General features: G+C 38.4%; 1 protein-coding gene across 1 annotated transcript; it reads right to left on the bottom strand.

The window, feature by feature from the left end:
* Positions 1 to 8,781: 8,781 nt before the first annotated feature.
* Positions 8,782 to 16,165, bottom strand: LOC149132371 (dopamine receptor 3-like). Its single transcript, XM_089364873.1, has 2 exons — positions 16,091 to 16,165; positions 8,782 to 9,972 (listed from the first exon to the last, which is right to left on the bottom strand). Exon 2 carries the CDS (start codon positions 9,970 to 9,972, stop codon positions 9,265 to 9,267), a length of 708 nt encoding a protein of 235 aa, XP_089220999.1. The 5' UTR covers positions 16,091 to 16,165; the 3' UTR covers positions 8,782 to 9,264.
* Positions 16,166 to 16,402: the final 237 nt, after the last annotated feature.

Below are 16,402 nucleotides of genomic sequence, written 5' to 3'. Positions count from 1 at the left end.
TTCCTTGTGGAACACCGCTCAATATTTGTGTTTCCCTAGATAGTTCTCCATTGGCTGCAACTGTCTGACTTCTACCATTCAGGAAGTCATGCAGCCACTCTCCTAATTTACCAGCTATGCCAAGGTTTCGCAGCTTGTGACATATCAAGCCATGATCAACTTTGTCAAAGGCTTTTGCAAAGTCGAGATATATCACATCAACATTTGAATGGTCAAGCAGCTGCTTCAGGACCCAGTCATAATGCTGCAAGAGTTGCGTGAGGCAGCTTCTACCTGGACGGAAACCATGCTGGGTCTCATTCAGCAAGTCATTTTCTTCTAGGAACGCAATCAATCTCCTTCTGACAATTCGTTCCATGACTTTGCTAATATGTGAAGTTAGAGAGATGGGCCTGTAGTTTCCAGCCTCTGCTCTGCTTCCACCTTTATGGATAGGACATATGGTGCCTTCCTTCAGCTTTTTGGGAAGTTTACCATTTGCAAGGAAACTCTGGAAGAGTATCCGGAGTGGTCCTGCTAATTCTTGTTTACACGACTTTAAGAGGACAGCTGGGAAACCATCGGGGCCAGTTGCCGAATTTGAGCTCATTTCATTTATGGCAGCTATCACATCTTCCTCTTCAATGTCGATGTAGGTAATGGATGCAGTCTCCTTCTGCTGAGTGCTATTGTCAAAGAAATCAGCTGGGTTCTTTATCTGCATGTGACTCAGAGGAGAGGTGAAGACACTCTTGAATTGTGTACTGAGCACTTCACTTATCCATGTGGGATCTGCAGTCAGTGAGCCATTAGGCAGGAATAGGGGTCCTATCTTATACTGCACCGTAGCAGTCTCCTTTGCAAATCTATAGAAAGCCTTGGGGTTTGTTTTTATGCTTTCTACTGCTCTCTTCTCCTTCTCTGCTCTCTCCTTTTCATGGGAGAGTTTAATTTTGTTTTCTATTTCTAACAGTGTTAGTTTTAATTTAGCCCTTTTCCTATCCTCCAGTTCTCTATTTAACTGGTTTGAGACCTTTGTTCTGTGTCTCATAAGGATTTTCCTGTCTCTAGGAATTCTATTGGCATGTTTGCTGGTCTTTCTATATGGCACGTATTTGGTGCATATGTCTTGTATGGTTGACATAAAATAACTTAGTTTGAGGTCATTGTCTTGTATAGAAAGCCTGTCATGCCAGTTTTGATTTCGAATCTCTCTGCGAATTGACTTCCAGTCCGCCCCGTGGAAATTCAGGTTGGATATTGCTTGAGTCCTCCTGGTGGGGTGGGTGTCAGTGGGTTGTCTAGGACCATACATAGTTAATTCTATAATGTTATGATCTGAGAGAGATGTGGGCGTTATTTTCACATTATGGATTAGGCTGACATTGTTTGTGAAGCAGAGATCCAAAATATTGCTTCCCCTGGTTGGTTGGAGTATCACTTGTTCCATGAACAGCATGTTGGATAGTTCTAGCAATGATTTTGCCTGGCTTTGTTCATGCAGTGACATCCCAGAGAGGATGTGACCTTCAGGCCATTTAACATTTGGGAGGTTAAAGTCGCCTAGGAAAAGTATATTGATGTGTTGGTCCAGATTTGTCAGGACCTCTTCTATGCGTCTGAGGCTGTCCTCAAATTTACCTTCCTGCTTTGCGGTATTTGGTGGACGGTATGTTGAGCATACAACTACATCAATTTGTTTTATGTGTACTATTAAAGTATCACATACAGAGTTTGAGTGTGATAGTAGTAGTAGGGGTGTGACATCTTCTCTGATGTACATTGCAACTCCCCCATGACTTCTATCCCTTCTGTCTGTTCGGAGTACGGCATACTCTGGTATATTTATCTCCGCATCTGCTATATTAGGTGTTAGATGCGTTTCGGTAAGCACCATGCATATTGCTTGATTGCATGTTACTAGGTCTTTCAAGTATAGGAACTTGTCTTTACCGCCTGTTCGTAATAGGCCCCGGATATTCAGTAGGAATATGGGTGTGATATCTGTGCAGGGGTTCCTGGTGTTAGCGGTGGCCATCCCTGATCCATCATCTGTGGTGGTCTTGGACAATGGTGCGTGTGGCGTTGACTCTGTACCCTCTGCATCCACGTTAACTGTTGTACCATTTTCTGGGCCACGCTTAAAAAAACTTGCTGCTCGGCTACTGCAGTTCGTACAGCCTCTGCATATAGCCTTTTTTTGGGAGCAGAAGGAATATACGGACTTCTCTCTTTGTGAGTCCTGTTGGTATTTGGTGGATTATGTGTACGTAGATTTAAGCTTTCTGGTCTCCCTTTTCTGCGCTCCCGCTTATTTTGTTGTAAGTGGTTATCTACCTTGTTTAGCTGGTGGTGTTTGGGATGGGCAAATTTGCAGTTTCGTCCCTTTTCCCCGTGCCAGCAGGTACCATTTAGGTAGAATTTACAGATCTGTTTCTTTTTCTTTTTATCTGTGTGACGTGTTTGGGCTTGAAGCCTGTTTGTGTTTACCGTCTTCTTGTCTGTTATATATATATATATATATATATATATATATATATATATGACGGGCTTCTTTCAGTTTCCTTCTACCAAGTCCACTCACAAGGCTTTGGTCGGCAAGCTACTTACCACACAACCACTTCTGCACCAAGGCCTTGTGAGTGGATTTGGTAGAAGGAAACTGAAAGAAGCCCGTCATATATATATATATATATATATATATATATATTTGCTTTGCAATATTTTTGATGTGAAATCGTGTGTTGAAACAGATGTCCGCGCGCGTGTGTTTGTGTGTGTGTGTAGCTATAGATCTTAACTATGCACAAAATATGAGGACGGAATGATTTAATATCCATTTTTTTTTTCATTTCCTAATTACTGAGCTTAAATTTTTAAAGAAATTTTGATGAGATGGACATATACATCGAAAGCAGTGGTATTTTGTAAAACTCACTATAACAAATACTGAAAAAATCTTCAAACATGCTTTCGTGCTTTTTCATGCTGCCTCCACATTTATATGTGCGTTTATACACACACCTTACACACGCGCACGGGCTCACACAAATTCATGTATGCATGTATATATGTATGTATATCTATCTATCTATATATATATATGTATATGTGTGTATGTGTGTGTTTGTATCTATATATGTACATGTATATATGTCTATATATATTTACACACACACATACACAGACACACACACGCACACACACATATATATACACGCACATACGCACTCACACAATGCTCAGGTGCAGACGCATTCTTTCACAGAACCCTATCACCTGGAGTCACCTCCTCAGTGACTCTTCCATTCCACGTGCATCCTTTAGTGTATTCTGTCAGAATGGCCTAAATTGCAACGAAGATGGACTGTGAAATATGTGCCATGGCTCGTACCTCTTATCCAATACAGTAACATAATTCACATACCTGGCTGTGTCGTAAGAAGGTAATAAGCGTGCTTCCCAAAATCACGGTTTCGGGTTCTGTCCCACAGTGTCGCATCTTCGGCAAATGTCTTCTACTATAATCCAGGCCCACCAAATCTTTGTGAGTTGATTTGGTAGAAGGGAATTGAAAGGAGACCGTTGTCTGTGTGTGTGTGTGTGTGTGTGTGTGTGTGTGTGTGTGTGTGTGTGTGTGTGTGTGTGTGTGTGTACTTATGTGTCATTTCCTCAAGGAAACATCGCAACACAGCGTAGACTCACCGAGAGAATAAACTGTCTGCCGTCTTCCACAGACTTTAAAACCACAAAACAGATAAATCAGCAATGTTTCGTGACAACGTACTTCCAGGAGAGGAATAAGTTCCAACCGTCCTTCTTCAGCACGAACTGCAAGGAAATTATAATTTTCAGAATCTTATACAAGTTGTTCACCCCTCGAGTCGAACGTGTATATATGGCTCTGCTAATTACAACGTAACGGTAAAAATCAAATGTCTTCGTTTTGGCGCGCTAATTCCGGAACTATCTATGCAGAAAATGGTTACTGCGTAGCATATATCCAATTTGAGAACTTGGTTATGGTTAATCAAATTAAAACATAGGGTAAGAAATCACACAACCACTCCTGCGCCTATATTGAGTAACAATATATTCAGATCACAATAAGTATTTGTAAAAAAGAAAAAAAAATGCTGACGTCCTGGATAACAGTTTGTTAGCAGTTATATTGCTGACGCAATCACTCATTGGTTTTTTCGTCTTTTAGATTTTTTCCTGTCACTAAGGGCCTTAATTTTGTACGTGACTGTTGGATCAACAATTGTGAATCAAGGGATAACTTGTTAGTTTATAAAGGGGAAAAATTTATCCCCGTTAACAAAGTTACTTCTCTACAGTTGCTGGTCTTTATTCAAGGGACTCAAATATTGTAATGGTCTGTTAGTTGACTATTTATTGTTTTTGGTTTTGTTTGGCTGGTGTTGACAATGGCGGTGCTGTTGCTGTTGTTACTGTTTAGACCCATGTCTTCATCAGACAGACATAAAATAAAAAGCTGTTCCATCTATGATCAATCTGTCGTTCATGTATCAAACACAGAGTCCATTGTTCAATGTCATTTATAAAATAATCTAGACTATAAAAGATTAGCTGCTATTTCTTGCTGGGCGAGAGACTGCAGAGTGAATGCTGCTTGATAGATTCGTCTGTTCATACTTTATTCACTTTCTGGTGCACTAATATTGTATGTTGCTGATGGCTGCTATTCGAAGGCGAGCGGCGTGGTCAGAATAGTTGAAATGACCAGCTCTTAGTTAAACAATGGTTGGAACTTAACCCGTTTCTGGAACTACGTTGATATGAAACATTGCTGATTCTTCTGTTCTGTGGTCCCAGAGTCTGTGGAAGACTGATGACAGTTTAATCTGTCGGTGAGTCTATGTAGTGTTGAGACGTTTCCTTGTCAAGATCACACACAAACACACTCCCGCGCGCGTATTTGTGTGTGTGTGTGTGCGTGCGCGCGTCTGTGTGTGTATCATCTGGTCTATTTTTACCTGTCGAGATAATAATGTTGCTATCTGGTGACTCATTTCATTTATTTGACGTGAGAAGAAGCGGTGCTGGTGGTTGGGTAGCGACTGAAGGCTGTAGTGTTCTCCAGATTGGGTGCGTCGGCGCATGCGCATTGTGTGTGTGTATATGTATGTATGTATGTATGTATGTATGTATGTATATATATATATATATATATATATATATATATATATATATATATATATAAAACACACATAAAGACATTGACTTTTATATAATAGATATGAATATGCACATATACATACATGTATATATGTGTGTATGTGTGTGTGTGTGTATTATATATATACACAGAAAGATAGATTGATAGATACAATTGTGTGGGCAAACAAAAATATGAGACATGCCTTGAATTTTTTTTCGAATTTTTAATTTGATAAGCCGAGTACTTATTCTATCAGTCTCTCTGTCAAACCAGTATGTTATGGGGATGTAAATAAACTAATAGCAGTTGTCAAGCAATGATGAGGAAGAAACAGAGACACAAAGACACACACATACACTTACATATATACATACATATATATATATATATATATATATATATATATATATATATATATATATATATATATATATATACAATTGATTTCTTTCAGTTTCTGTCTACAAAATCCAGTTCGCCTCTAGGGGTGTCGACGAACATGACGCTCTGGTATTTGTGGCTATCATACCATGAGTTGGCCTTCCCTATTTTCTTCTTAATCCTTTCAATGGTGTTCCATGATTTGCTCCTATAGAGTGGGCAAATCCCATTCCTGTCGTTACGTTTGATGGTTTCAAATTTCTTCATAGCTCCTTTGTATACTCTGATACTTTCTTTATGGCTGTAACCTGAGAACTGCATGCGGTGAACGAAATGTTGTATATATCTCTTTAACTCTGTAGGGTTGCACATGTAGGACACATTTGACATTACTCTGACGAGGTATGCCATCAATATGTTGAATTTGGCATTGTCCGCAATAGCCGAGTTCCGGTGGATCAGGTATTTGGAGGCCATAGGTTTGGTATAGTGTGAATGGAGGATTCGGGTTTTATTATTCTCAGTTTCTAGCCAGAGTTCAGTATCTAGTACAGGTAATCTCTATGGTTAGGGTGTTTAGTAGGGTAGTCTATCGTAACCTTAATACTCTGGTGGATGGAGTTAACTATTTGCTGGATGCTCTCCATAGTCTTAGTTTCTATTTCTATTTCAAGAGTACTTGAAAGTTATGGAGCATGAGGAAAGTAATTGTGACCCCGGTGATAATTGAATCATTAGGAGCAGTTTCTCGGGGCTTTGAAAAACATTTTAAGAATATTGGAACTGCTGTCAGGCTCGAGGTGATCATGGAGACAACATTTTTGGGTGCAGCTCGCATTCTAAGGAGAGTATTGTCTCTTTGAGTCACAGAAGAAGAAAGCACTACTTGAAACCTATGGTAATTTTTTATTGCCTACTTTCAATTAAATAATAACCGGTAATTTATATCTTTCCAAGAGTCTTTCATAACAGACAAAATAAAAACAATAATAAGGCTTGAAATTTCGAGGGCAGCGATAAGTCGATTACATCGACCCCAGTGCTCAACTGGTACTTAATTGATCGATCCCTAAACGATGAAACGCAAAGCCGACCTCGAACGTAAAGCCAAAAGGAAAGCCGTTAGGCATTTTTGTCCAGCATGCTAAAGATTCTACCACCTTGCCGCCCGAATAATCCTTTCTACTATAGGTACAAAGCCTGACATTTTGGAGAATGCTGGAGTCGATTACATTGACATCAGTACATAACTGGTACTTATTTCACCGACCTCGAAAGAATGAAAGGCAAAATCGACTTCTGTGGCATCTGAATTTAGAACATAAAGATGGGCGAACTGTTAAGGTGGTGGTGATGATGATGATGATGGTGACGATGATTATTTATACATATATAGCACATAATATAAATGTGGTAAGAAGCTTTCTTTCCAGCTCCAATGGCCACAGGTTCAGTCCCACTGCGTGACACCTTGGGTAAGTGTCTTCTACTATAGCCTCGGGCCGACCAAATCCTTGCAAGTGGATTTGGCAGACTGAAAAAGAAATAAGCCCGTCGTATATATATATATATATATATATATACAGGGTACGGTGAATAAATTGTCATCTAAATTACGCAATACTGAAAATAACACTGACATCTCATTTTAACAGATATATTTATCAAAATTACGTTAAAATATCTTTAAATACTTGAGTAAAATTATTCAATAAAATCACAATTGGCTTCAACCACGACTCACAGAGGACTTCAGAATCTCCTGCAACTCTTCTGGATGGTCTTTTTGTTTAAGTTGGTGAATGCTGCCATAATCCTTGCCTTTGGTTCATCTTTAGCATCACAGTCTTGTTGGTCTCTCGCTCAACTGCGCCTCGCACATGATAATCAAGGTCGTTGCAGCCTGGGGAGTTAGGTGGCCAGATGTTTGGAGTGATGTGGTTGCAGAAATTGTCTGACAGTCATGACTGGGTTCTCCAACTTGTGTGGCATGGTACAGAGTCTTATTGCCTGACTTAGGATCTTCCTGCAGCCACCCTCTTGATCCAGAGCTGCACTACCTCCTAAAGGCACTTGATGTAGGCCTCCGTGTTGAGTCTGAAGTCGTGTGGGAAGATGAAGGGAGGCATAACGTCGTATCACTAGTGATCACTCCAAATATCATGATGTTGACTGAATGTTTGATTTTTATCACTCTCGGTACATGTTTTGGGGACACGGCAATCCAGCGGTTGTTCTGTGTTCACCATTTGACCCTGGCAGAAATTTTTCTCGTCTACATGTTCAATTGGACGGAATGTTTGAGTTTGTTCAGAAGTTTCGTAACGCAGTCTTTTCTCATGTTCTTGATAGCTAGGGATAAAGATTGGCCTATTCTCATGTTGTATGAGGAATACCGAATGTCTTCATGCACTACTTACCTGATAAGAAACTCAGACACTCCCATGGCTCTCGCGATGGACCTGATTGACTTGGAGAGATCGTTGTCAATCATGGCCTGGATCTCACCAACAAATTCAGGAATTTAGAACGATCAGAGTGAGTTTTCTGAGCTGCCATATCTTCGTAATCACCATTAGGCTAATCTAACTCTTTCCGAATCCTTTGCACTGTCCTCAGATTGACACTCAAACACTCTGAAATGTTCGTATTGGAGCTTCCGGCGCAAATGCCAAGCAGTACAGCATACCATTTCCAAAATTTCTGGCAAACTGATTTGCGTCATAGTGCTGTTTTTCTCACATGTGGCGCCCAACTGACCATACTATACTGTATAGTTAACAAAATCAAAAAGAAACAATGCACATGCACGAAATTGAAAATATAAAATGGTGACAATTTACCCATAGCACTCTGTATATATATACATATATGTATGAATCTGTGTGTGAGTGAGTGTGTGTGTGTATGCATGTGTGTGCGTGTGTGTGTGTTTACGTTCCCAGTATTGGTGTGTTTTACGTTCCCGTAAAAATAGCGGTTCGGCAAAAGAGACCGATAGATTAAGTACTAAGTTTAAGAAATAAGTCTTAGAGTCGATCTGATGGACTAAACCCCTTCAAGGCGATGCTCCGGCATGGTCGCAGTCAAATGACTGAAACAAGTAAAAGAATGAAAGAATATAAAATAAAAGACATTTCAAAAGAAAAGTTGTTAAAAATATATTTTTATATAACTGTATGTATGCATGCTCCAAAATTTTATTTTGTATATAAATAAATAGATAACAAGAAATCAGTATTGTATTTCATTTATTAATTTTATTGATACTGTTCTTCTTTCTCAAAGTAAAAAATAGTTACCTTTTCCTGAATTTCTGTGAAATATACTTCCACCAAATGTATATTTATCCAAAGACAGCGAATCCGATGTAATAAGAGATACCGCTCTCTCAAATCAGCGATGGTTATAAATTATTGTAAACAGACTGAAGAACACGAAAGTTTTTGCATCATTTAACGAGAAGTTTCATATTTTAGAATCACAAGTCAAACTTCCGAGATCTTTTCTTACAAGAGAATATATTTTTAATGCTCTTTATTATGTTAGCATCAAAAAGTAAAAGAAACGGCAGGAAGACGAAGCTTGACCAATCAGCATAGTTTAGGACACGTAGCGTTTCTACAGTATGATAGTAAGGTATTATTACACCAGATGAGTTGGTTATTAAGATAGTTTCGACAATTCTTGGCACCAAACATAAGAAAACGATGGAAAAATCAGTCAACAAAATAGGCATGACACAACCGATGTATTTTTCGTCCATCTTTAGAGAAGGATAAAATTTGCTCTTTGAAGTTGAAGCCACTAGTGCAATGGCAGACAATAGGAGCAAGAAAAAGCAAAAACAGGGAAAAATAGGGGAAGATAATATCTCGTAACAGATGGCATGTATCGTTATCACGTGGGTCTTGATGAGCATTATTGAAATTGAGAAACATAACTATTAGATTGATTAAAGCGCTTAAAATTGCCATCGAAAGCAAACTAATATGAATACCATATTCATAGCATTTTGACATGTAAACCTGTGGCTTTAGAAGTGAAACACATCGATCGATATTCAAAGAAATCATACTTATATTAGCTGCGTCTTGAATAGTTCTAGACAAGGCATGCCATAAAATACAAAAATTTGCTCCAATATTCCATTTTTCGTGATTTCTTTCTAAGTGAGCTTCTATGCAAAGGCTGAATATTCCAAAGATAAGTGATGTAAACAGTACACCAAGTAAACATTTTCTATAAGGATTCCAGTAGTTTGACCAATCTTTATACAATGCCACAATTATGAGAGAGCAGAGGCTTATAATTGCGCTGGCAAGACAAATAAGGAAACTACTTCTGCTATTGAAGTAACTGTCGGCGGGAGGTTGGGCGATATCGTGTATGAAGTAGCTGTGATCTTTTATATCTGTTATCACCATCTACATGAAATATAATAAACGTTATATATTTTGTTACGATAAAACATTCAAGCACCATTAAAAAATATGCACTGAAAATTTTTTAATATTTTTGAAAAATAAACATTTTTATATTTTTCATTGAAAAATATCGTTAAACTTTCATTAAAAATACTCGTTTGTATATTTTAAATTTATTATCACTGGAAATTCTTATTAAATATAAAAAGCTTACATTTCAGCATTATTTCATATTAAAAAATATCATTACAAATAATGGCATTAATTAATATTGAATCCAATATTGAAAAATATTTAGAATATTTACGTTTGTTTATATTTAATTTTATATCATTAAAAACATTACATATATAAAAGAATCTGTATGTTTACATTAATATTGAAACAATCATTATAAGTTTCTGTATATTAAATTGAATCCTAGAAAGTTATAACTGAAAAAAACATTAAAATACCATTAAATTATGTACATTTGTACATAATTTAATGATATCTAGACTGCGGCAATTCTAGGGCACCGCCATAAAGAAATCGATTCCAGTACGTATTTTGTTCTAAGCCTGGTACTTATTTTGTCTGTCTCTTTTGCAGAAAAGCTAAGTTACGGGGACGTAAAGAAACCAACACCGGTCATCAAACGGTGGTGGAAAACAAACACAAAGGCATATGCACACACACACATACACACGCGCACGCACACACGCACACATACACACACATACACACACGACGAGCGTTCAGTTTCTGTCTACCAAACTCAGTCACAAGGATTGATCGGCCCGTGGCTAGAGCAGAAAAACAATGTCACGGAGTAGAACTGAACCCGAAACCTTTTGGTTGGGAAGTAAACTTCTTACCACACAGCCAGTCCCGTGCGAAGACATCGCTTCAAAATCGCATGAAAACTTCGTCAAAATATTAACATGTAGATATATGGAAATCTAAATTTTACATCAATTGTTCCGATGGTTAAAATTTTGAGGCAGATTTGGCCGCGAATTTTAGAGAGGGAACGACCCCGTAGAGGCTCTTCGTGTTGTTGTTGTTGTCGCCCCTAAAATCACAATGCCATTGATCTTCATTCTATATCACCAGGAGCATCCATTAATGGGTGATATATCCTCTTGACTTCAAAGCCTTGTTCTGGCGGTTTTTGTTTTGTTTTATCAATTATCGTAATTGTTAGTTTTGCTGTTGTTGCTTTTGTTCTTTTTCGTTGTTATTGTTGATTTTGTCGGTATTGTTGTTTTCGGTGTTGTTATTGTTATTGTTGTTGTTGCTGTTGTTTTCGTTCCTGATATTGTTCGAGTTGTGTCGTCGGCCATCGGGCTTTCCCATATCACATGAGCAGAGCAATCAGGAGTTGAAGTTGGGTCTCAGGTTTTAGATTGTGCAAAGTGGGAGAAGCTCTTATCACCACCGCCGCCGCCACCACCACCACCACCACCAACACCACCACCATCAACAACAACAACCCGTCTAAATATATAGCGTTTAGACTATGTGCTGTGAAAGTTGTGCTGTAGTTTAATGTGATATGTAGAATGTGTGTAGAGTAAATATCTATGTAGAATATATGCAGTAAAAGTTGTGTTAAAAGTGTAGGATGTTTAACTGTGTTAATAACTAGTGTGTAGAATATGTGCTGCGGGAATTGTTATTGCACTGAGATTTTAGATGTAGGATGTGTGCTGTGAGTGGTTTTCTATTTGGACGGAAAGAGCTATATATAGAATACGTATTGTTTTAGATACAGCACGTGTGTTGCGAGGGGTTTTATTTTTTCTGTTTGGTTGGAAAGAGCTGTATATAGAATACGTTGTTTTGTGCTATTGTATTTCAGTACCATGTATCTCCTACGATTGTGGGGTTTAGGTGTTGTGGGGGTTATGTTATTGAATCGAGAGAGTTGTGTTGAGCGTGTGTAACGTGAGATATTAGAAGGTGGTCAGCTGGCGAAATTGTTCGAGCTTTGTGAGAAATGCCTTGTAATATTTGTTCTGGCTCTTCACGTTCTGAGTTCAAATCCCACTAAGGTTAACTCTGAGCAGAAGTAGTGGAGCGGGAGGGAATCATAGCCATGTGTTGAGAGGAATTCGTTGGGGTATGAATAATTTACTTTTGGAAACATAGATGCCCTCCCGCTCCACTACTTCTGCTCATGATCAGAGATGCAAATATCGTCAGCCACCAAGAGACATGCTCAACTGGTTAAGGTCAAACAGCTGACAAGCAAATCTGTGATACTGAGCAGAATATTAGCTGTAGACCAAGACAAAACTTGTACATAATAACACTTCGAGTCAGTTAAGAGGAGAAACCCTGAGAGCCAGTGCCTGGTACTACATCCTCCTCCTCCACCTCCTCCTCCTCCACCTCCTCCTCCTCCACCTCCTCCTCCTCCACCTCCTCCTCCTCCACCTCCTCCTCCTCCACCTCCTCCTCCTCCTCCACCTCCTCCTCCTCCTCCACCTCCTCCTCCTCCTCCTCCTCCTCCTCCTCCTCCTCCTCCTCATCATCATCATCATCATCATCATCATCATCATCATCAACATCATCATCATTATTATTATTATTATTTTCTCTCTATATCTATAAAAACTTCTGTTGAGTTACTTCAGTCCTACATAAACTATTATTATTATTATTATTATTATTATTATTATTATTGAGTGAGAGAGCAGTGCATGCCATCAAAGTGACACTGGGGTAAAATAAACGAAGCCCAGTATACCCATCATGACTATCTGTTTGATAAGGGTACACCAGGCACATGCATCACAACCATATGTGCACAACATGGTGATCTCATATCAAGATAAACAGTGCATGACCTCGCAGGTGGGGCCCAGTTAGAATTTTCCTCATGTCAAGTAGCCCATCCTGCTCAAAAGGTCCTTGAATAAGGTTTGTTTAAGGATGTTGAGCAAAACACTAATGTTTCCAAAGGTGAATTATTCAAACCCCAAAGAATTCCTCTCAACACATGACTATGATGCTCCCCCACTACTTCTGCTTGTGATCAGAGATGCACATATCGTCAGCCACCAAGGGACGTGCTCAACTGGTTAAGGTCAAACAACTGACAAGCAAATCTGTGGTACTGAGCAGAATATTTGCTGTAGCCCATCTTTTTATTATTATTATTATTATTATTATTCAGTAGTTTTATTTTTATAACGTGCTTTCACTTCACTACCGAGCGCAGCTCTGTGCGCCTTGGGTATGTGCTGTGGTTTGCTGTGGTGCTCTTATGTTTACTGTATTGAAAGTGTTTTGCGTAGAATGTGTGCAGTACCCAGTAGTGCAATTTTCTGTATGTTATATATATTTGTAAGTCCTGGTGTTTTTGTTATGTATTTGTCTGAATATTTTTTTATTATACCTAAGGCACCTACTATGATAGGAATTGTTTCTGTTTTTAGATTCCACATTCGAGTTATCTCTATTTCCAGGTCTTTGTATTTTGAAAGTTTTTCCATTTCTTTTAGAGAAACGTTGTCATCTGCTGGTATTGAAACATCAATTAGAAGGCATTTTTTTCCTTCATGGTCTTTGACGACTATATCTGGTCTATTTGCCTTAATTTCTCTATCTGTGTGTATTGGCATATCCCAGAGTATGGTTGCTTTCTCGTTTTCTGTGACCTTTTCTGGCGTGTGTTTATACCATCTTTTTTCTGTTGCTATTCCATAATGTTGGCATAGCTTCCAGTGTATATAGGTCCCAGCTCTGTCGTGTCTGTGAATATATTCCTTCTTAGCCAGGACTGGGCAGCCAGAGATAATATGATTTATTGTTTCTTGTCGATCTCCACATATTCTACAGTTACTTGTTATATTTCTTTTCATTATGTGTTTTTGGTAATTTCTGGTGGGGAGGCTTTGGTCTTGTGCAGCAATTAAAAATCCTTCAGTCTCTGCTTTGAGTCCTGAGCTTCTCAGCCATTGCTGGGATTTTTCTCTGTCTATTTCTTTCGCATTTAGTTTAGCCCAGTATTTACCATGTAGGGGCTTTTCTTGCCATCGTTTTATCATGGTCCGTTGCTGTTCTAGTTTTAGTTTGGATTTCATTTGTTTTATAGCTTTTGTTGTTTCTTCTTCTTCTTCTTCGTATTTGTTAGGTAGATTGATTTCTTGTTTGTATTTGTCAGCTTCCTTAAATACTGAAAACAGTTTTTTGTTTTGCTCGTGTTTTGTGGCTATTTGTATTAGTTTCCCTTGCTTCTGGAGTAGGTATTTTTGCAGTCCTATGGTGGTTATTTTATAATAGTTTTCTAGCTGTATAAGACCCCTGCCACCTTCTGTGCGTTGTATATATAGCCTTTCTATGTCAGATTTTGGGTGGTGCATCCTATATCCTGTCATTATTTTTCTTGTTTTCCTGTCTATTTTACATAGTTCGTTTAGTGTCCAGTTAAGGATGTTGTAGCTGTAGCTTATAACTGGGACAGCTAAAGTGTTGATACCCATTATCTTGTTTTTAGCATTGAGCTCTGTTTTTAGTATTGATCTAACTCGTCTATAGTACTCTTTCTTTATTTTTTCTTTCATTTGTGAATGTTGTATCCTATCTAGTTCATTGACTCCTAAATACTTATATGATTGGCTTTCGTCTAGTTCTCTTATTTCATTGGCTTTATCTAGTGTTATATTGCTACTTTTAACTAATTTTCCTCTTTTCAGGGTTGCTTTGGCACATTTTACTAATCCGAATTTCATTTCTATTTCCTTGGTAAAGCCGTGTACTGTCTGTAGTAGTGTTTCTAGCTCTTTGTCGTTTTTTGCATATAATTTTAGGTCATCCATATATAGAAGGTGGCTGACTGTTTTTCCATAGCATTTGTAACCGCATCCAGTTCTATTTAGCAATTCTGTTAAAGGTGTGAGTGCCAGGCAGAACAGGAGTGGAGAGAGCGTGTCTCCCTGGAATATTCCTCTTCTAATGGGGATGGCTTTCGTTTTCACAAGTCCCTCTTTTGTTTGGAGCTGTAGCACTGTCTGCTTATTATTATTATTATTATTATTATTATTATTATTATTATTATTATTATTATTATTATTATTATTATTAAATGCAGTGTGTAGTAGAATTGCTAGAGCGTTATGGAAAAATACTTTGCGTTACTGTATTTCTCCCAGCTAGTCCAGGGTCATTTTCTTCTGCTGGACCAGGTCAACTTCAAGTTGAATAACAATATCAGCTTCGGAGAATAAATTAAATAAGTCTAAAATAATGTACACCTTCTGATATAAAAGCTCAGATTACCACAATGGGAAAAACTTTGATCATTCTTGCTTCTTGAGTCTGGAAGAAAGGAAGTGTCCCTGACTCTTGCAAGGCTTGTTAGGTCGTTGAAGTTAATGCCTTTAATGTAACAGTTACGCTGTTGCAGGCCAACACCTGCAGAGGAAACATGAAGAAGGAGAAGATTCCAGAGATCGACATGCTGGGGAGAAAGGACTAGGAATAATTGCGTGTATGAGGACCGAAGGAATTAGATATACCAAAAGTAAAGGCAAGTGAATCGAGGATGCCTGAGTGGGGGATGAGTGGAGTGAGGTATGAGACCAGCCAACTCTGAGGAACAGATGTCATTGCAGTAGACCATGAGACTATGGATCTGTTGCACCAGAGCCTGGCTGACCAAGGGTCAAATAAAAAGAAATAATACATTAGATAATGTACCTTTGATATACAAATACAGAATCACGGCTGGAAAACCTTTGATTTACTGTATATATATATATATAATACAGTAGACACGGGATTGAACCGCAACAACAAATGCAAGCGTTGGCTACTATGACCAAAGATACAGTATAGCAAAATTTATCGACGAGATAGTTACGATTGGAACGTATGTATAGATAGGTGTACTGGGTCAGAGCTGACCGAGGGTTAAACAACGAAATATTAATAACAGCAACACCAACAACAATTACAACTGCAATCATAATATCGGCAATAGTGACGAAAGACACTAGATAATATGATTCCAGCTACACTGAGGAAGCCTACAAGGGTTGGTCATGGGAAGAACGCCTCTGATCAAAAGTATTAGAGATCTAAGTTGACAATATCAATATTAAAAACGAAAACAATAAATTGGACTTACTTTGTTTCCTATGTTAACCTGTTTGTCTTGTTCCCAGTGAAAGTGAGAAGGGGTTGGTTTTGTGCACTTCTTGCATAAAGTTGTTGATTTATTGTCAAAGAAATTAGCTAGCTTGTTTGTGAGTAATTAGGGTGATTGATTAAGCATTTGTTACAAATGTTGGCCTAGCACTCAAGAAAACAGGGTGGACACCCACCCACACACACACACACACACACACACACACATATATATATATATACATATGTATGTGTATATATATATATATATGCACACACACACACACACACATACACACACATACACACACAC

Source organism: Octopus bimaculoides, chromosome 16 (genome assembly GCF_046866305.1).
Source record: "Octopus bimaculoides isolate indiv1 chromosome 16, ASM4686630v1, whole genome shotgun sequence".
In the NCBI taxonomy this organism is placed as follows: domain Eukaryota; kingdom Metazoa; phylum Mollusca; class Cephalopoda; order Octopoda; family Octopodidae; genus Octopus; species Octopus bimaculoides.
Note: the sequence above shows the minus strand (reverse complement) of the source record. Positions and strands in the feature narration are given on the sequence as shown.